General features: G+C 31.6%; 1 protein-coding gene across 2 annotated transcripts in view; it reads left to right on the top strand.

The window, feature by feature from the left end:
• The window catches only part of LOC126879031 (trypsin-like), an 83,961-nt gene extending 66,387 nt beyond the window's left edge, over positions 1-17,574 (top strand). For both annotated transcript variants that reach the window (XM_050641913.1, XM_050641914.1), the window contains 2 exons: positions 8,527-8,634; positions 17,347-17,574. In XM_050641913.1, the coding sequence (XP_050497870.1) occupies positions 8,527-8,634; positions 17,347-17,502 (264 nt within the window). In that variant the 3' untranslated portion in view covers positions 17,503-17,574. The remainder of the gene's footprint in view (positions 1-8,526; positions 8,635-17,346) is intronic.
• The last annotated feature ends 4,750 nt before the right edge of the window (positions 17,575-22,324 follow it).

Raw genomic sequence — 22,324 nt, forward strand, 5'->3', positions numbered from 1 at the left:
TATGATGTTGTACTCGATCGAAGGCTTTTTCATAATCTATAAAGCACATCATTACATCTTTCCTTTGATCGTAGCAGTTCTGAGCTAGCACTTGGGTTGCAACTAGTGCTTCCCTGGTACCCAGGGATATCTATCACTTGTTCCTGAACGACTTCTATCTCAGGCCTCTCCTCTGCAAAGAGATTTTTGATGTATTTTTCCCATATGAGTTTCCTCTCTCTATCATCTTGTGCCATTTTTCCTTGTTCATTTCCTAAGTTAGAAAATTTCTTTTTTCTGTATATTCCAGCTACCTCCTTTAGTTTCTTATGTAGGTTGTGGTCATCATGTAGTTTTTGTAACTGTTCCATTTCCTCACACTGTTTCTTTAGCCACTTATTTTTTGCCGTTCTTATCTCTCTTCTTATGCGTTGTTGTTGTTCTCGATATTTGTCTCGGCTCCCTTGGTTTTTATATTTTCTTCTTTCTTCGAACATTGCCAGGATTTCGTCAGTCATCCAACTCTTTTGTATTTTTAAGTGCCAAGTGTTTACTTAAAGCTTAAACATTTATTTTCCAGTACTAAGGGCCGGTTGTTCGAAAGCTAATCAACAATGATCACTATCAAATATTTAATTACTGTCACAACTGTCAATGTCAACTTTGGTTGGGTTGCTGAAAACGTAATTGATTATAATTATTAGATTAGTTAATCAACTAAAATAACAATTATTAACATAATTGATTAACTAATTTCATAATTGTAATCAATAATTATGTTTTCAGCAACCCAATCAAAGTTGACATTGACAGTTGTGACAGTAATTAAATATTTGATAATGATCATTTTTGATTAGCGTTCGAACAACCGGCCCTAAGAGTAGTCGAGTCTAACTTAAATTTAGATCATTGTTATTAATTATTGTTAATTATGTGCGTCCATCCGATTTTTCTGTCGGTGCAGCGGGCTCTATTTCAACAATCTTCTATTTTGCTCTGGAAAATTTTTCTATTTTCTTAAGGATTTCTGGTCCATTCTAAATAAAAAATATCTTTAGTCATTTTTCTGAGAAGTTAATGGTTTTCAGTATTTCAGAAATTTTTTCAGTATATAGCTCTAACATTTTTGAAGACAACGGTACCTGCTTTAAGCTTTAATTCTTATTCTAATAAAGGTTATGAATTTTTCAAAGGAAAAGGTGCGGATTTGTGCATTGCAAAGTTTAATCGCAAAAGTTGAGTGACAAAATTTAAAATTTAGCCCTTTAATCACGTTTATGTTAAAATAGAGAGTAAAAAGAAGTTTTCTGGAAAATTTTAGATCAAAATGTTTTATAAAAAAATAGTGCCACTTTTATTATCGACATTAGAAATCCCCAATATAACGGTGGTGGTAACGACCACGGGTGATAAATGGCTAATTTTGGTCTTAGATTATGTTTCTGACGGTGCTGAAAACGAAAATGAAATTTATTTTAAATTTTAGTTGGGGGAATATTGTCAAAATCGCAATTTTACCATAAAAATAAAAAAAAGTGAAATCACGTTTTTTTTGCGTTTAACTCGCTACAACTCTGGTCAATTTTATAATTTTTGTCTAAGGTTTTTACACTATATGTTGCTCACTTTTTTGAAGACAACGGTATCTGTTTTAATATTTTAGTCTTATTCTAGTAAAAGTTATGAATTTTTTAAAGTACAAGGTGCAGATTCGTGAATTCCAAAGTTTAATCGCAAAAGTTAAGAGGCAAAATTTAAAATTTATCTTATTAATCACGATTATGTTAAAACATAGAATACAAAGAAGTTTTCTGTAAAGTTTTAGTTACAAATGTTTAATAGAAAAAAAAATGGCGCAACTTTTAATATAGACGTTATACACCCCCAAAATAACGCTTATTTTTCGAGATACTGACCATGGGAAGTGAATGGCTACTTTTGGTCTTATTTTATGTTTTATGTTTTCGATGGTGCTGATAATGAAAAAGAGGTTCATTTTGAATTTTATGTGACGGAACATTGTCAAAATCACAATTTTAACCTAAAAATGAAAAAAAAAGTGAAGTCACGAATTTTTACGTTTAACTCGCTACAACTCTGTTCCATTTTAATATTTTTTTCTAAAATTTCTACGGCATATATTTCTTACCATTGTGATGATTATGAAAGTAACTGTAGTCTTTCAGTCTTTTTTTTTATAAAAGTTATGAATTTTTAAAAATAAAATGTGCAGATTCGTGAATTGCAGAGTTAAATCGCAAAAATTAAGTGACAGAATTTAAAATTTATCTATTTGATTGCGTTTATGTTAAACCATGGAGTTCAAAGAAGTTTTATGGGGGAGTTTTAGGTCTAGATGTGTTATAGAAAAAATATGGTGCAACTTTTAATTTAAGAAAAACGTGGTTTAACTTTTTTTTTATTTTTAGGATAAAATTGCGATTTTGACAATTTTCTCCCACCTAAAATTCAAAATAAACTTGATTTTCGTTTTCAGCACCATCAAAAACATAACGTAAGACCAAAATTAGCCATTCACCACCAATGATCAGTATCTCGAAAAATTAGCGTTATCTTGGGGATTTATAACATAGATGTTAAACATTGAACCATTTGTTTTATATAAAACATTTTGATACAAAACTTTCCAGACAACTTCTTTGTACTCATGTTTTATTTTTTAATTTGATTTAAAATCTATATTTCAAATTTTGTCAGTCAAATTCTGCGATTAAACTTTGCAATTCAGGAATATGCACCTTGTACTTTAAAAGATTCATAACTTTTACTAGAATAAGTCTAAAAGCTTAAAGCAGAAACCATTGTCTTTCAAAAAGTGAGCGATATATAGTGTAAAAACTTTAGAAAAAAATATTAAAACGGACCAGAGTTGTAGCGAGCTAATCGCAAAAAAAACGTGATTTAATACTAAAAGCTTAAGATAGATACCATTGTCTCCAAAGAAGCGAGCAACATATTATAGTGTACAAACTTTAGAAAAAAATATTAAAATGAATCAGAGTTGTAGCGAGTAAAAGGCAAAAAAACGTGATTTCACTTTTTTTGTTTTTAGGGTACAATTGCAATTTTGACAATATTCCCTCACCTAAAATTTAAAATAAATTTCATTTTCGTATTCATCACGGTCAAAAACATAATCTAAGACCAAAATTAGCCATTCTCCACCCATGGTCAGTATCTCGAAAAATAAGCGTTATATGGGGGATTTCTAATGTCGACATTAAAAGTTACACTATAACATTTTGATCTAAAACTTACCAGAAAACTTCTTTGTACTCTCTACTTTAACATAAACGTGATTAAGAAGCTAAATTTGAAACTTCGTCACACAACTTTTGCGATTAAACTTTGCAATGCACAAATCCGCACCTTTTCCTTTGAAAAATTCAGAACCTTTATCGGGATAAGAATAAAAGCTTGAAACAGGTACCGTTGTCTTCATAAATATTAGTCATATATACTGTAAAAATTTCAGAAAAAAATATTAAAATCGAACATAGTTGTAGCGAGGTAAACGCAAAAAAACGTGATTTAATTTTTTTTTATTTTTAGTTAAAATTGTGATTTTGACAATGTTCCCCCACATAAAATTCAAAATAAACTTCATTTTCGTTTTCAGCACCCTCGAAAATATAAAGTATGAATAAAATTAGCCATTCACCCCTCCGTGGTCAGTATTTCTAAAACTAAGCGCAGTTTTGAGGGTGTCCCGCTCGTGTAATAATAGTTCTAAAGGCAAGCCGCACACCAAAGGAACATGAAACGAAAAACATTAAACATGAAACGTAAAACACGTTTCATGAAAATAAAACACTGCTAAACAAATCTCAAAGTCCGCCTACCAATGAAACGAGTGTGATTCATGCTCATGACACATTTTTATTTTCGGAGAGTTTCATAAATGGCCGGATGTATATTTGTTTAGCAGTGTTTTATTTCCATGAAACGTAATTTACGTTTCATGTTTCTTTGATGTGCTCTTCAGTAAAGTTACTCTTTATGGAACGAGTTCGATATTATGAGCCGAGAGAGCCTAGCGAGCGAGGCGAATAACAGACGAGTTCGATAAAGAGTCTTTACTGACGTGGTGCATACAAAATTTTATCGCCAGCAATTTGATATTGGTTTTAATACTTACTTACAATTTACAATTTAAGATTTTTTTTTAATTTTGGACGTAATAAAAATTTCATGACAGTGATGACAGGTGACTTCTGCATGATGGCCGCTATCGATTTTTAATCGATAGTTATCAATATTGAATAATAATTCTAAATCGGTAAAGTGTTGATTTATTTTATATGAATATAATGACAAAATACTACAGAATTTCACTTTTTGACATCAATTTAATTAACAATGTCGTAAATTTTGTACAATATTTTTAATAATTAAAGTAAATAAATTGTAAGTTAACTCAAATAAATAATCGATTACTGCCATCGACCACTTACATTCAATTCCGATTAATCGCGACAGGTAAAGTAAAATTCTTCTTTCAGTACAATAAAGTGTTACTTTACTGCCGCAAATTAGGACAAATGAGTACAATAATGAATTACTTTAGTGACGGTTGGCGATAAAAAAAAGGTACAAAAAACAATTTTTTCCAATATATCGAAAAATATTAGAGATTTCGGGTCTAACTTTTAGACCGTTGTTTTTTAATTGGTAATCATGTGCGTCCATCAGAGTTTTCTGCCGGTGCGGCGCATTCTAATTTAACAATCTCCTAGTTTCCTCTGGAAAAGTTTGCTATTTTTTTAGGTTTTCTCGGTCCTTCTGAACATGAAAGATATCTTGTTATTTTTCTTAAAAGTTGATAGTTTTCGAGTTATATGGCGATTTAAACTCTGAAAATGCGAAAATAGGAATTTTCGAGGATTAAGAACTCATATTTATATAACTTTTTTTTAAGGTTGCCAAGTGTTTCTTCTTCTTCTTATGCAATCCACTAATGGATGTTCGCGATCACGTTTGACCATTTTTCTCTATCCCTTGCAGTATGTATTAGGTCTCCTATGTTTTTTAATCCTGTCCATTGTTTGACATTACGGAGCCATGACATTTTCTTCCTGTCCACTCCCCTTCTTCCTTCGATCTTTCCTTCAATTAAGGTTTGCAGAAACTGATATCTTTCATTTCTAATTATGTATCCCAGGTATGCCGTTTTTCTCTGTTTAATTGTGCACATCAGTTGTCGTTCTGTACCAATTCTTCTCAGGATTTCTTCATTTGTTATTCTTGCGGTCCAGGGAACTTTAAGGATTCGTCGATAGATCCACATCTCAAATGCCTCTAGCTTATTCATTGTGTTTATTTTTAAAGTCCATCCTTCCATGCCATATAGGAGCACCGACCATATATAGCATTTTGTGAATATTAATCTTAGGTTTAGGTCAAAGTCAGAGTTCGTAAAGACGTTTCTGAATTTCATGAATGCACTTCTGGCTCTTTCTATCCGACATTTAATTTCCATATCCGACATCCAGTCTTCACATAGCCAGGTTCCCAGGTACTTAAACTTTCTTACGCGCTCTACATCTTGGTTGTTATATGCTAGTCTTGCATTTTGATGTTGACATAATTGACGGCTGATTATAAGGAACTTCGTCTTTTTTATGTTGATACTAAGTCCCATGTTCTCGCTATGCTCTCCAATTTTATTAAGAAGGTTTTGGAGGTCTTCTATATTGTCTGCTATTAAGACCGAATCATCTGCATATCGTATATTATTGACCCAGGTATACTACATTCGCTCTCGCGAGATTTTTTTTGAGACATTCGGAATAGGAAACGTACAACACAAAAATTCCTACCTCACACTATTAACTGCTAAAATCAACTCAAATCAACTTAATCTTTCATTAAAAAAAGAAGAATTATTAGAAATAGTGGGAGTGTCTACTAATCTCATAAAATTTTGTGAAGTTTATTTCTACAACATATTTTTATTTTGTACAATAAATAATTTTCTCATTTGCTATCAATACATTATAATGGTTTAAATAAATAAATATTGATTGGCGTAAGGTTTATGTTATTTTTATGTCTGTTTACTATTAATAATATTGGATATGAGCAGGTGCGTTGGTTTTGTAGTAATTTCCAGTCACTTCTGACAACTGAATTTTTCAAAAAAGAAATTACTAACGTCAGTGTCAAAAAAAATCTCGCGAGAGCGAATGTAGTATACCATTCACTTTGATGCCGCTTTCGCATTCCTCAAGAGCTTCCTGGAAGATACTTTCTGAATATAGATTGAATAGTAGTGGGGAGAGAATGCATCCCTGTCTTACACCTCTGAGAATTTTTTGAGCTTGCGTTGTTTCATTGTCCACCTTGACGACAGCTGTTTGATTCCAGTAAAGAGCCTCTATGCAACGAATGTCTTTTTGATCTATGTCGAGTTGTTTCAGTATATGTACGAGTTTATGATGTTGTACTCGATCGAAGGCTTTTTCATAATCTATAAAGCACATCATTACATCTTTCCTTTGATCGTAGCAGTTCTGAGCTAGCACTTGGGTTGCAACTAGTGCTTCCCTGGTACCCAGGGATATCTATCACTTGTTCCTGAACGACTTCTATCTCAGGCCTCTCCTCTGCAAAGAGATTTTTGATGTATTTTTCCCATATGAGTTTCCTCTCTCTATCATCTTGTGCCATTTTTCCTTGTTCATTTCCTAAGTTAGAAAATTTCTTTTTTCTGTATATTCCAGCTACCTCCTTTAGTTTCTTATGTAGGTTGTGGTCATCATGTAGTTTGTGTAACTGTTCCATTTCCTCACACTGTTTCTTTAGCCACTTATTTTTTGCCGTTCTTATATCTCTTCTTATGCGTTGTTGTTGTTCTCGATATTTGTCTCGGTTCCCTTGGTTTTTATGTTTTCTTCTTTCTTCGAACATTGCCAGGATTTCGTCAGTCATCCAACTTTTCTTTTGTATTTTTAAGTGCCAAGTGTTTACTTAAAGCTTAAACATTTATTTTCCAGTACTAAGGCCGGTTGTTCGAAAGCTAATCAACAATGATCACTATCAAATATTTAATTACTGTCACAACTGTCAATGTCAACTTTGGTTGGGTTGCTGAAAACGTAATTGATTATAATTATTAGATTAGTTAATCAACTAAAATAACAATTATTAACATAATTGATTAACTAATTTCATAATTGTAATCAATAATTATGTTTTCAGCAACCCAATCAAAGTTGACATTGACAGTTGTGACAGTAATTAAATATTTGATAATGATCATTTTTGATTAGCGTTCGAACAACCGGCCCTAAGAGTAGTCGAGTCTAACTTAAATTTAGATCATTGTTATTAATTATTGTTAATTATGTGCGTCCATCCGATTTTTCTGTCGGTGCAGCGGGCTCTATTTCAACAATCTTCTATTTTGCTCTGGAAAATTTTTCTATTTTCTTAAGGACTTCTGGTCCATTCTAAATAAAAAATATCTTTAGTCATTTTTCTGAGAAGTTAATGGTTTTCGAGTTATAGCGATTTAAAATCTAAAAAATTCGAAAATACTCATTTTTGAGACTTGAATTATATTTTATGAAATATTATTATTTTTGAGGTTGCCAATTCGAGTTGGCGCACATAATTAACATTTAGAAAACAACGGTCTAAACTGATTACTTTTCAGCACCTTAAAGATAAAGGCAACCTCAAAAATAATAATATGAATGTGAATATGAGATTTTAAGCCTCGAAAATGCGCATTTTTGCATTTTTTAGATTTTAAATCGTCGTTAACTCCAAAATTATAAATTTTTGTGAAACATTACAAGACTCCTTTCTGATTTAGAATGACACAAGAAACCTACCAAAATTAAAAAATGCATACGGATAATATTACCGGGTAATATGACTCGTTCGCACGCCAATGATGAATATAAAATTTTTAATTGTACGTCAAAATATGCGCAATAACTACCTCTTAAAACCTACCAAATTTCATTTGCGTATCTCAACCAGTTTTAGAGCAATAAATAAATCGTCAGTTTGTAAGAAAAAATTCGACATCCCTCTCAGAAACGAAGCATTTGCGGACATGTTTATCAAGCAAACGTTCATTATTTTTTCATGTAATTTCTCTCACTTATTTAGAAACACCCTGTATTGATGAAGAACATGGCTAGTTATTAAAGTATTTAACTTTTATATTATCACACATACGCGAATAAATAAAAAAACAGAATGTTATGAAAACCTGAAGATGTAGTTGGGTTTTAATTTCAATATTTTATAGAAGCTATAATATTCCACAGGGTGTTGCGAACTTTGAGTAAAAAACACAGTTTGATTGGTTCACCCGTATATAATGAAAATTAACCTGTTTAGTAACAACATTATTACAGCGATATTAAAAAAATCACTTAAATCGGATATGAGGTTTAGGAAATTCGAGACATCAAAAATGGACCCATTTTGTTTGGTGCCCGTTTTCTCTGACGTGCAGTGTATCAAGTAAAATAGTTTTTATAAAAAATAATTTATATAATTTGTTTTTAGTCACATGGGCCACAGTCAGATGTTTTAAAGGAAGCTACAGTTTCTGTTATGGAGTCGGACAGTGAACGCCTAATATATGCATGGGATAAAAAGTCAGGAGTTTGTTCGGTAAATTTTATTTAACTACATAGTCCGAGAGTTGTTAGATATTTTTGGGTAGGTATTTGAGGCGATCTGAAAATTTTTTAGGGGCCTCTTCCATACTAGCCTGATACAAAAATGACGGTCTGGCTTAAGGTGGCAGTAATTTTCTCCAAAAATGCCCCCAAAAAAGTAAAAATTGTCATATTTATTATAAACAAGCTGAAAATTTATATACATAATTATCATAACGAAAACTTTGTTTATTTACGTATTTTAATTCATAATATGGAAAATTGCTATTATGAAAAGTAGTTTAGAATTAATAATTATGTTTTCATGTGCAATTATATTATTCTAATTTAAATGTTATGAACTATAAAAGTAGTTTACTCTTGATCGAAATTCATATTTTTTTAATACCTCGTATAAAATTTTATATTTGATGGTTGCATCATAAATATTAGAACATGAAGAGCTTTTTATGAAGAATAACTTCCCTTCGTAAAATTAAAAATAAAAGAGTTATAAATTAAAATGTTGTTGGTATCCATAATTTGAGAAAAATCTTCAAATATTTTTTTCCGTTATTATTAGAAGGATTTAATTGCACATATCAGACCATAATTTTTTATACAAAACAATATTATTTCATATACTGTCGGTTCGCTAAACTCAGACACAACTGGCTAGTGATTTTAGTCAATAATTTTGGCAATTTGGCAAAAAAATGAGTACTGATTAGTTAATAATTACTAAACAATTAGTAATTTTGCCAATTTTGGCAAAATTCGCAAAAAACAAAAAAATTACCTACTAAAATCACTAGCCAGTTGTGTCGAGTTTAGCGAATCGACTATATTTTACTTTCATAGCAAATGGAACAGTCCATTTATCATAAAAGGGAGGCCGTATACTCGTATAAACCCTTTTAAAGCTGTTAATAAATTATTGCTTTTAAAATATACTTAAATTGTATTTTTGAACATCTTATTTATTTTATTTAATAATTAAATTCACTATCAAATGTCATTGATGATTTATTAATACTTAATTTAAAATTTAGTTTGACATTCACGAAGTGTCAATCTCAAATGTAAATAACCTATGATTTGCTTAACAAATCGAGATTAAAAAAACTAGCCTACTTAATAACAACGATTTCAGCTGGACGTGTAGTGTGTCGGAAGAAAATAAAACGATTGTGACGTCACATTTTAGACTTTGAGGTCGATTATCTCGAAGACGGTTAGAAATATTGAAATGCCGTTTTCAGATTTGGATTCAGAAGAAAAAACTACATAAGAATTTATCGATAAATCTGATCTGAGTGTTGCAGGAGCGGCAACGCAATAACACACACACTTTTGCGAATTTATAAACGAAATGTTTTCGTTGAAAATATCTTTGAAGTGACTTTAAAAGCAAATTTATATATTCAAATATGTATAAACAAAATAAACAAGCTAGGAGATTTGCGAGGGATTTAAACTGTGCAAGATGCTTACAAGGGCGCTCCAGGGTTATATTCAGGGGGTGCATCTCGACTTCAGGAGATTGCATATGGAGATTACATACTATTAACCAGTACAAAACATACAACTATGCATATATAGCCATGTACCTTCTTTCCGAACAGGGGAGTGCAATTGGTATTTTGACAGGGTATTTTTTAATATTAAAAATAATTATTCTAAAAAAGACAGGTTTTTTTGGTGAGATTTTCTACCTTCTAGGTGATTAAAAAGTTAGGCGTACACGTAAATGACAAGCGCTATAGGTAAGCTGCGGTGTGAGAAAGAGCGTATATCGATAGCTGTTTGCGTCCTCGATCGCAGTGAGTCCGTTCGCTCGAGCAAAATCACGTGCTTCAAAAGATTTGAGTAATTATTATATATTTTAGATTTCTCATATATCTATTTATTAAGTAAACATTATTTATTTATTAAGTTAAACACACAGACGCTTTTCAGAAAATCAGAAGAGAGAGAGAGAGAGAAATGTGAAATGGTTATAGCTAACCTTCATTGGTCAAGCTGGCACTAGAAAGAAGAAGATTGAATTAATTAAGCATTAATTATTAATTAATTAATTGAGTTGCTACGTATTCTCTGTTTTTTTTATATGGAGTCGAAGCCTGGATAATCACGGACGCAACTGAAAAAAGACTCAGTATTTTTGAGATTAAGTAATATCGAAAAATGTAAAAATATCATGGACACAACACGTAACAAACACGGAAACAATAATATAAATTAAAAATGAAACAGAAAAAATACTCAACACTATGAAGGAAAAAAATGAGCTACTTTGGTCACATAATAATAAATGAAAAACATGAGTTGATGCGATTGGTTCCACAAGGAAAAGTAGAAGAAATAAGAGAACCGGGAGTCCGACGAATAAGAAGAAGGAAATGAGTATATTTTGAGATGAAGGGTTTAAAGAAGAAGTACAAGATTTGGACACATAATTAATTTAGTTTATATTTTTACACTTTTATACCTATATATTTACATAATAAATTTATCTTTTTCTACCACATTTGAAAAATTAATTTTATTGTAGGGTACGTATTTCTTCTTCTTCTTCTGATTTGCAACATCCGTTTCGGATGTTGGAAATCATATTGGCAATCACAACCTTGCCCGTTGCGGCTCGAAACAGTTCCGTTGAAGTTTTCTTAAACCATGTTCTAAAATTCCGCAGCCATGATATTCTCCTTCTAACGGGTCCTCGCTTACCTTTGACTTTACCTTGCAATATGGACTACAGCAGGAAGTAACTGTGCTGATTTCTTATAACGTGTCCCAGATACTGCAATTTTATGCATTTGATGGTAAACACAATCTCCGATTTCTTCTTCATTCTTTCTAGAACTTCCTTTTTCGGGATCCTTGCTGGCCAGGGTATTCTCAGCATTCTTCTATAGCGCCACATCTCAAACGCTTTAAGTTTTTTAATAGTGGCCTCTGCAAGCGTCCATGCCTCCGCTCCGTACAATAATATAGAGAAAACATAACATCTAAAATGTCTCATTTTTGTATCTAGGGATATGTTGTGGCTTTTGAAGATGGTGCTCATTTTGTTAAAATCCGTTCGTGCCTTTCCTATGCGGCATTTTATTTCCTGTACATTTTTAAATTGCTCATTTATAATAGTCCCCGGTAGCAATACTGTTTTACGCGCTCTATCTGCGTTCCATTAATGTACAGGTGAGCCCTGTTTATATTCTCATTGCTGATAATCATTTGCTTGGTTTTTTGGGCATTAATGTTTAGTCCGTACTGTTGACTGTACCCGTTGATTCTGTCAATTAGCTTCTTAAGTCCCTCTAAACTATCTGCTATCACCATGGTGTCGTCGGCATATTGTTTACTCTTTCTCCATTTAGAAGGATGCCTTAGTCTACTCCGTATAGAGCCTCGTTAAAAATTCTCTCTGAGTACATATTAAATATCAACTCCCTATCCTAGTATTTTTATGTGATCTGTTTCTTCTCCGTTACTTGTTTAATTAGAAGGAACGCATTAGCTCCTTTTAGATAATAAAAAGATATCTGAGAAATCTAAAATAAATAGGTAATTACTCCATCATTTTCAGGCACAATATAATGGGTATCGTCAGGTCACGTGATTTTGCTCGAGTGAATGGAATGGCTGCGATCGAGGACGCAAACAACTATCGATATACGCTCTTTCTCACACCGCAGGTTACCTATAGCGCTTTTAATTTACTATAATAATAACTTTAATACCACAATAATAGTAATTGCCTCCCCGTCCGAAAAGAAAATACATAAATATGGTTCTCAGAGGCTTTTTTAAGCGCCAGAAAAAAGGTACAAATGTGATTATACACATTTATAACATTTATTCTAGTTGTTGATAGATGGCGCTATAATCGTAAAAAATATTTATTATAAACATGATTGCAATTTGGTAAAAAATCAAATCAATTGTGTTTATTGCATTTACAAAAATGTATGTTCTTTGATTTGTATAGTCGTATACATTGTACAAATTATAGTCGTATAGATAATACGTAAATCATTTTTAATTATAGTGCTATCCGTCAACAACTCGAAAAAATGTTATAAATGAATATAATCACCGACGTACCTTTTTTCTGTCACTTCCAACTTAATGCGTTAGAAAGAAATCGAAAAACTGTGACGCACTGAAAAAAGTCTCTGAGAAGCATCATAGCTATACATGTATAGTTGTATATTTTATACTGGTTAATAGTATCTATGTATAGATATAGATGCAATCTCCTGAAGTTCAGTTGGACCCTTGAAAATAATCCTGGGGCGCCCATGAAAGCATTTTGTACAGTTAAAATCCCTCGCAAATCGCCTGGCTTGTTTATTTTCTTTATATTTGAATATTGACTTTAAAGTCAACTGAAAGATATTTTATGTAATCTAACAATTTTTACCCGTTTTTAAATTGGGTGGGAGGATTTTTGGGGAAACACTACCCTTCAGCCTCAAGATTGCACCAAATACCTGCCCAAAAATGTCTAACAACTCTCGTGCTAGCATTATTTAGTGCACATAAACGTAATGAATCAATATCGTTGAATAAAGAAAAAAATATAACAAAAATATCGGAGAGGACCACAAAAAATCAAGTGGTGGATGTTAAAAGATGAGAAAGAAGGTCTATTCAGGGAAAGAATAGTAGAAAAAGTATGTTGGAACATGAAAGGAAGCCCTAACACAATTTGGAGAAAAATGGTTAATATTATTGGAGAGACGGTTATTGAAATACTTGGGAAAACGTCAGGAAAGAAGTTTGAGAATAAAGAGACTTGGTGGTGGTCAAATGAAGTACAAGAAAAAATAAAAGAGAAGGGAAAATTATATAAAAAGTGGCAAGAGAGTTTAATCAGATTAGATGTATCCGAGATGAAAATAATAAAATACTAATTCACGAAAAGGATGTCAAAAAGAGATGGAGAAAGTATTTTGACAGTTTATTAAATGAAGAATTTGACAGACAGCCTGTGGAGTTAACGGAGAGAGTAACAGCAATGGTTACCAGAATAACAAACGAGGAAGTGGCTCAAGCGCTTCAAAAAATAAAAAAAAGGAAAAGCAGTCGGACCAGATGATATTCCTGGGGAAGTATGGAGAGCATTGGGAGAGACAGGAATAAGTTGGCTAGCAGGTCTATTTAATAGAATTATGGAAGTTGGACAAATGTCAGACGAATGGAGAAGCAGTATATTAGTACCTGTCTACAAAAACAAGGGGGACATACAACAATGTACAAACTACAGGGCTATAAAACTACTTAGCCACACCATGAAAATATGGGAGAGAGTAATTGATAGACGGATACGTGAAGAAACCAAAATATCCGATAATCAATTTGGTTTTTATGCAGGGCAGATCAACAACAGATGCAATTTTCATTGTAAAGCAACTGATGGAAAAATACAGGAATAAAGAGACCAACGCGCATATGGTATTCATTGATCTTGAGAAAGCATATGATAGAGTTCCTCGAGAGATTCTGTGGTGGGCACTCAATAAGAAAGGAGTCCCTGGCGAATATGTAAAGATTGTGAGAGATATGTATGAGGGAGTAACGACTAGTGTTAGGACAGGTGTGGGAGAGACTGATAAATTTCAGGTGAAAGTAGGACTGCACCAAGGCTCTGTGCTTAGTCCGTATTTATTCTCATTAATTTTGGACCAGATAACAGCGAAACTACAGGGTAGTATTTCATGGTGCCTAATGTATGCTGATGATGTAGTGTTAATAGGAAATAGTGAAAGAGATTTAGAACAAAAACTGGAACAGTGGAGACAAGCTCTGGACGAAAAGGTTTAAAACTTAGTAGGACAAAAACAGAGTATTTGGAATGTTCATTTAAAGATGAGTTACTACAAATAAAATGGTATCTTTGGATGGTGAAATGATTGTGAAAAGCAATAGCTTTAAGTACCTATGATCGGTATTACAGAGCAATGGAGAAATAGATGGAGATGCATGCAGTAGAATTAGGGCTGGATCGATGAAGTGAAAAGAAGCGAGTGGTGTGTTGTGTGACAGAAAAATTCCAATGAAGCTGAAGGGAAAATTCTATAAAACAGCCATAAGACCGGCTATGATGTACGGAACTGAATGTTGGGCAGTCAAAAAGAAAGAGGAACAACGAATGCATGTGGCGGAAATGAGAATGCTTAGATGGATGAGTGGAGTGACAAAGAAGGATAAAATTAGAAATGAGTATATTAGGGGAAGTCTAGTTGTGGCACCAATTGATGCTAAAATGAGAGAGCATAGGTTAAGATGGTTTGGTCATGTTCAACGTCGACACGTTAATCAACCAATACGAAGAATAGCTGAAGTGCAGATTCCTGGAAGGAGTAGGAGAGGAAGACCAAAGAAGACCTGGGGGGAGACGATAAGGCAGGACATGTTGGTAAAGGGGTTAACATTGATATGACCCAAGATAGAATTGTGTGGAGAAATGCAATTAGGGAAGCCGACCCCGCATAGGGATAAGGCAAAGAGAGAATGAAAAATGAATGAAGAAAAAAATATAACATCCATTTTTTTTTTCATTTCTAATATTGTGTCATATACAAGGTATTTCAGAACAGGGTAACCCCGTCTCTAGGATAGGTAAAAAACTGAAAAATAATTGGAGTTTTCTTATTAAAAAAGTTTGTAACGCCATCCGTTTTCAAGATACAGGGCGTTGAAGAAAATAAAATTATACACATTTTTTACGATTTTGCCGAAACTACCAGCAACACTGGAGTGAGAGGATTTGCTGGGTCTTAAGAGGTAGTTTTTGTACATTTTTTGACATACAATCAAGATTTTTTTTTATTATTGGCGCGCATGCTGGTAATGGTGTGAATAAAAAATAGTACGCCACTGGGATATTTTATATTAAAAATAATTTTTGAATTATTGTTTAATTTTTGACAAAAAATTTATCTTCTCTTTTTTCATACGAGGCGTCGTTTTCATGCAAAAATAAAATATCTTAACGGAAGAATTCGACTTAATTCTGAATGTATTATATAGACATTTCGAATACTTGGTAAAGGTGAAGATGTTTTATTTTTTGCATGAAAACTACGCGTCGTATGAAAAAAGGGAAAACAGATTTTTTGTCACGAATTGAAAGAAAAATTCAAAAATTATTTTTAATGTGACATATCTCAGTGGCGTACTATTTTTTCTTACTAAAATATGTAAAATTATCCCCCTGTATCCACCCTATATGTTGTGTATCTTGTAAACAGATGACGTTACAAAAATTTTTTTTACTAAGCAAACTCCAATTACTTTTCAGTTTTTTTACCTAGCCTAGAGACAGGTTACCTTTTTCTGAAATACCCTGTATAATTTTCATCAGATTTTCATTTTTTTCGTTACATAAACTGGGTAAGCAAGCTGATCAATAATGTTTTTAGTAGGAATATAGCTTATGTAAAATATACCATTTAACCCTATTTTCCGTTATAGTCAACCATGGTTTAAGCGCCTTAATTGAACTAAAATAAAAATTTTATTGAAAACATCCTGTGTAAAAGGTATTAAAATTTTTATTAAAATCCCTTTAAGGGCTACATCACAACAGAAAGTTTTCAATTAATACAAAGCTTAGCCACCAAAGAAATACCAGGGTGAGAACCCTTTAAATGGTATGTATGTAGTTATTTTACAAAAATGCAGAAATTCCATAGGATGGATATAATTAATATAAGGAATTATGCACCTTAGGTAAGGTATGCACCTTTCCTATCACGTGGGATGTAAACTGAGTTGTCTTTCCATTACGACAGTTTGATGGCAAGCGTTTTATTAGTTTATTTACGATGGCACTTAAAAAATTTAGGTCATCATGAATCATTTTAAATGGGAAATAAGCCACAATTTTACCAAAAAATGAATTTATTAACGTTTCGACACCCAAGTCGGGTGTCGTTGTCAAAATACAAAATAATACTAAATAAACAAAAATGTTGTTGCTTAGTAAAAAATTCTTCTAATAATTTATTTAATCTGACTCATTTATATCAAATTATTAATTTTTATTTTATATTTAATATTTATATTAAATAAATTATTAGAAGAATTTTTTACTAAGCAACAACATTTTTGTTTATTTAGTATTATTTTGTATTTTGACAACGACACCCCACTTGGGTGTCGAAACGTTAATAAATTCATTTTTTTGGTAAAATTGTGGCTTATTTCCCATTTAAAATAGTTCATTATAAAAATGCCACAAGGAAATAGCTTCAGAACAACATTAAGACTATGTCAAAAGCATATGTACGCGAAATGAAGTTTTAAGGGCGTAGGCTCCAATGATTTTTAAATGCATTATTTTTTTCGAATCCAGAGAAAACTAATAAATATTTTTGAAAAATTTAAACGCGAAATGAAAGATTAAATTATTACCGAGGGCCGAAAGTCTCTTAAAATAAACAAAAATTTCTTTTGAATGAGGCTTTTGAAATTAAAAATCACTAAATTTTCTCAGGATTCGAAAAAATGAATGCATCTAAAAAGCATTGGAGCCGAAATTTTGCGCCTACCCGTTAAACTCAAATTAACATTTACTTTTTGACTCTTTTTGAAACTGACGTATAGTGTTTCTTATTTTATCGGCAGCTTTTGTTTTGTATTTATTCTGACTATTCGTTATTTCCAAATAATATTAACATCCAGTTAACATAAAAATAATTATAAAATATTTTAGACTGACTCTGGAGGACCCTTAGAACTAAATGGTACATTAGTGGGTATTGTATCATTTGGTCCAGCAAAATGTGAAGAAAATAGTCAACCTGCAGGATACACAAACGTTGCATTTTTCCGTGGATGGATAAAAGAAACACTGGAATATTACGAATAAGCAACAATAATAATATCTTGACAATATGATTGAATTGTAATTATCTATTAAATAATACAGATAAACTAAAAATGTTTTATTTTGTTAACCTTTATTGCAATCATTGAATATAATATATTATACACACACCGGCAAAATTAGCCGAACACTTTAAAAATGGGACATGTTTGATGTCTCAGATTTCCTAAACCAGTTATCCGATTTGAGTGATTTTTTTAATATGTTATAGCCGTATCATTTAAGATTATCGGTGTAATCATATTGTTACTAGACAGGTAAACGTCATTTTATACCGGGTGTTACAATCATACTATGTTTTTTCCTTAAAGTTCGGAGCACTCTGTGGAATATCCTAGCCTATATAAAATATTAAAATTAAAACTTAATTGTACCCTTAGGCTTTCTTAACATTTTCTTATTTGGATCATTTACTTAGGTTGGATAATACTAAAGTTAGGTACTTTAACAACTAGTCACGATCTTCATCAATACAGGGTGTTTCTAAATAAGTAAGACAAACTTTAAGGGGTAATTCTACATGAAAAACTAATGACCGTTTGCTTTATAATCATATGTCCGCAAATGCTTGGTTTCCGAGATACGGGATGTTAAATTTTTTTCTTTCAAACTGATGATTTATTTATTGCTCTAAAACTGGTTGAGATATGCAAATGAAATTTGGTAGGTTTTAAGAGGTAGTTATTGCAAATTTTCTGACATATAACTAAAAATTTTATTTTCACCATTGGCTTGCATTCGGGATATATCTAAAATGTTTATACCCTTATGCACACCAGTGGTGAATATAAAATTCTTAATTGCATGTCAAAAATGCGCAATAACTACATCTTAAAACCTACCAAATTTCATTTGCATATATCAACCGGTTTTAGAGCAATAAATAAATCGTCAGTTTAAAAGAAAAAATTCAATATCCCGTATTTCGGAAACGAAGCATTTGCGGACATATGTTTATAAAACAAACTGTCATTAGTTTTTCATGTAGAATTACCCCTTAAAGTTTGTCGCACTTATTTAGGAACACCCTGTATTGATGAAAAAGATGACTAGTTGTTAAAGTACCTAACTTTTTTATTATCCAACCTAAGCAAATTATCAAAATTAGAAAATGTTAAGAAAGCCTAAGGCTACAATTGAGTTTTAATTTTAATATTTTATATAGGCTAGAATATTCCACAGAGTGCTCCGAACTTTAAGGAAAAACATAGTATGATTGTAACACCCGGTATAAAATGACATTTACCTGTCCAGTATCAATATTATTACACCAGTATTCTTAAATGATAAGGCTATAATATATTAAAAAAATCACTCAAATCGGACAACTGGTTTAGGAAATCCGAGACATCAAACATATCCCATTTTTAAAGTGTTCGGCTAATTTTGCCGGTGTGTGTATTTAATGAAAGTATAAATAGTTGCATTTCTTTTGAATTCGATCTCCACCAATCTTCTATACGCGTTTTGATGTTTCACGTCTCATCAGAAAGACTTGTGATAGTCCATGTGGTGAAACAGCTTCCGTCTGAAAAAAATTTCTGATTCGGTTCCTTGATTCGGTGGATTCCTATTCAAACAAATGTCCTCTTGAAACAAATCTGAAGGGCGTCGGGCGGAATTTTTGGGCAGAAGTTGTTTAAACAATTTTTTTAAACAAATACAAAAGATTACCTGTTTTTGCTCTGGGTCATATTTTTTAGGTTTTTCGGGTCATTCTTAACAAGAAAGGTATCCAGTGATTTTTCTCAAAAATTGATAGTTTTCGAGTTATAGGCGATTTAAAATCTAAAAAGTGCGAAAATACGCATTTTCGAGGCTTAAAAACTCATATGTAAAATAGTATATTTAAGGTTGCCAAGTACATAAATTGTCGTTTAAACATTCATGTTCAAGATTCTGAAGAGTGCTCGGGTCTAACTTCAATTTACACGGTTGTTATTTAATTGTTAAATATGCGTGTCCATCCGATTTTTTTGCCGGTGCGTCGCGCTCTATTTCAACAATCTCCTATTTTCCTTCGAAAAATATTTTTTTAGATTATTTGCGACATTCTAAATAAAATAAGTTTCTTGTAATTTTTATCAAAAGTTATTAGTTTTAAAGGTATAAGCGATTTAAAATCCAAAAATGTGTATTTTCGCTTTTTTCGGATTTTAAATCGCTTATAACTTTAAAACTATAAACTTTTGAGAAAAATGACAAGAAACTTATTTTATTTAAAATGTCCAAAAGAATCTAAAAAAATATTTTTCAAAGGAATATAGGAGATTGTTGAAATAGAGCGCACCGTACCGGTAAAAAAAACGGATGGAGACGCATATTTAACATAGTCTGGGCTGATTATCGGAGAATAGGCCATTTTTGTGAAAAGTTATTTACCAGCAATTTTATTGCTGGAATCGAACCTTATGATTGTATATATTAATAATATAGATATGCAAAGTCCGCAGATAGTGTGCTACTTTTTTATAAACAAAATGGCGCCCGAAAATCGTGTTTTTTTCAATTTTTGCTCTATAACTCCAAAGATTTTAACTTTAGACCAAAAACACTCAAATAAAAATTCACCGCAATTAAATTCTGCGTAGAGACGTGTTTTTTTCTGATTTACTTCGACGAAAACTTTTCCCGGAAAAAGCGGGTTTTTCCAACAAAATCTTTAATTTTCAACTAAACTTTTAGATAAGTAGTTGTTAATTAATAATTAAATAACTTGGTAGCGTAAAAGCCCTTTCCATATATATTATAATTCCAGAAGCTGATGGAAATTGAATGAACGGTTTAGCAACAATTGAAATGTTAATTAAAAATTTACGGTCGCTATAATAACCGACAATAATTATGATGCATAAGAATACCTATGATTTTTTCATAAAAAGACACTATACCTATCTACTTTAATAACCGGATGTAAATTGGACTATTTAAGCGGCCTCAGGAATATTTTAAAATTATAAACAATTTCTTGGCTTATAAACAAATAGAATATCTCGGGAAATATTAAACTAAATTAAATTGTGAAAACGGTATTCGAAAGACAGCGGCAGGACGCTTCTTTTAAAAGAAAAAAGCTTTAATTATGACGAGTGGTTCCCGAGATACAACCGGTCAAAATTGACCGAAATTTACGGCAAAGATATAAACAATAGGATCATAATTTTCAAACCATCACCTTTTTATTTTTGTCCTCTTTCTCCACACCAATTTTCATATCTTTAAAATCCTCATAACATATATTATTATAATAAAAACTATCGATAATACGTGTGAAAATTGCCAAAAATAGCAAAATTCCAATCAAAAATTAGGTTGGAGAAAATGTAACCCTAAAAGTTCAAAATCGGTATACGTTAAAAAAATGCATTTTCTTGGCTTCCCATGGAGCAATTTCCTTCATTCTTTTTTTGTTCCCAAGTAACTCGAGTAGAGCCATCGAACTAACGCATTATTAAATGTCAAACTTGCTTTTGTTTTGTTATAATAAATTAATTAATTTATTATAACACAATATTTTAATTTGTTTAAATAAAAATTGTTTAAATAATTATACAGCTTTCAAATGAGAATATTTATGTTTTTAACTTTAAAAGGTACACTTGTAGTAAGTTTATCTAAAAAAAAGCCTACAACTGGAAAAAATATGTAATTTTCTGTTCTTATAAATAAATTAATCTATTATAACAAAACAAAAGCAAGTTTGACATTTAATAATGCATTAGTTCGATGACTCTACTCGAGTTATTAGGGAACAAAAAAAGAAAGAAGGAAATTGCTCCATGGGAAGCCGAGAAAATGCATTTTGTTAACGTATACCGATTTTGAACTTTGAGGGTTACATTTTCTCCAACCTAATTTTTGATGGGAATTTTGCTATTTTTGGCAATTTTCACACGTATTATCGATAGTTTTTATTATAATAATATATGTTATGAGAATTTTAAAGATATGAAAATTGGTGTGGAGAAAGAAAACAAAAATAAAAGGTGATGGTTTGAAAATTATGATCCTATTGTTTATATCTTTGCCGTAAATTCCGGTCAACTTTGACCGGTTGTATCTCAGGAATCACTCGTCATAATTAAACGTTTTTTCTTTTAGAAGAAGGATCCTGCCGCTGTCTTTCGAATACCGTTTTAACAATTTAATTTAGTTTAATATTTCCCGAGATATTCTATTTGTTTATAAACCAAAAAATTGTTTATAATTTTAAAATATTCCTGAGGCCGCTTAAATAGTCCAATTTCAATTCTGTAAAGTAGATTAGATAGGTATAGTGTCTTTTTATGAAAAAATCATAGTTATTCTTATGCATCATAATTATTGTCGTTACTATAGCGACCGTAAATTTTTAATTAAAATTTTAATTGTTGCTAAACTGTTTGTTCAATTTCCATAGACTTCTGGAATTATAATATATACGGAAAGGGCTTTTACGTTACCAAGTTATTTAATTATTGATTAACAACTACTTATCTAAAAGTTTAGTTGAAAATTAAAGATTTTGTTGGAAAAACCCGCTTTTTCCGGGGAAAGTTTTCGTCGAAGTAAATCGGAAAAAACACATCTCTATGCAGAATTTAATTGCGGTGAATTTTTGTTTGACTATTTTTGGTCTAAAGTTAAAATCTTTGGAGTTATAAAGCAAAGATTGAAAAAAACACGATTTTCCGGCGCCATTTTGTATATAAAAAAAGTAGCACACTATCTGCGGACTTTGCATATCTATATTATTAATACATACAATAATAAGATTCGATTCCAGCAATAAAATTGCTGGTAAATGACTTTTTCCACCTACCTC

This window comes from Diabrotica virgifera, chromosome 1, assembly GCF_917563875.1.
Source record: "Diabrotica virgifera virgifera chromosome 1, PGI_DIABVI_V3a".
In the NCBI taxonomy this organism is placed as follows: domain Eukaryota; kingdom Metazoa; phylum Arthropoda; class Insecta; order Coleoptera; family Chrysomelidae; genus Diabrotica; species Diabrotica virgifera.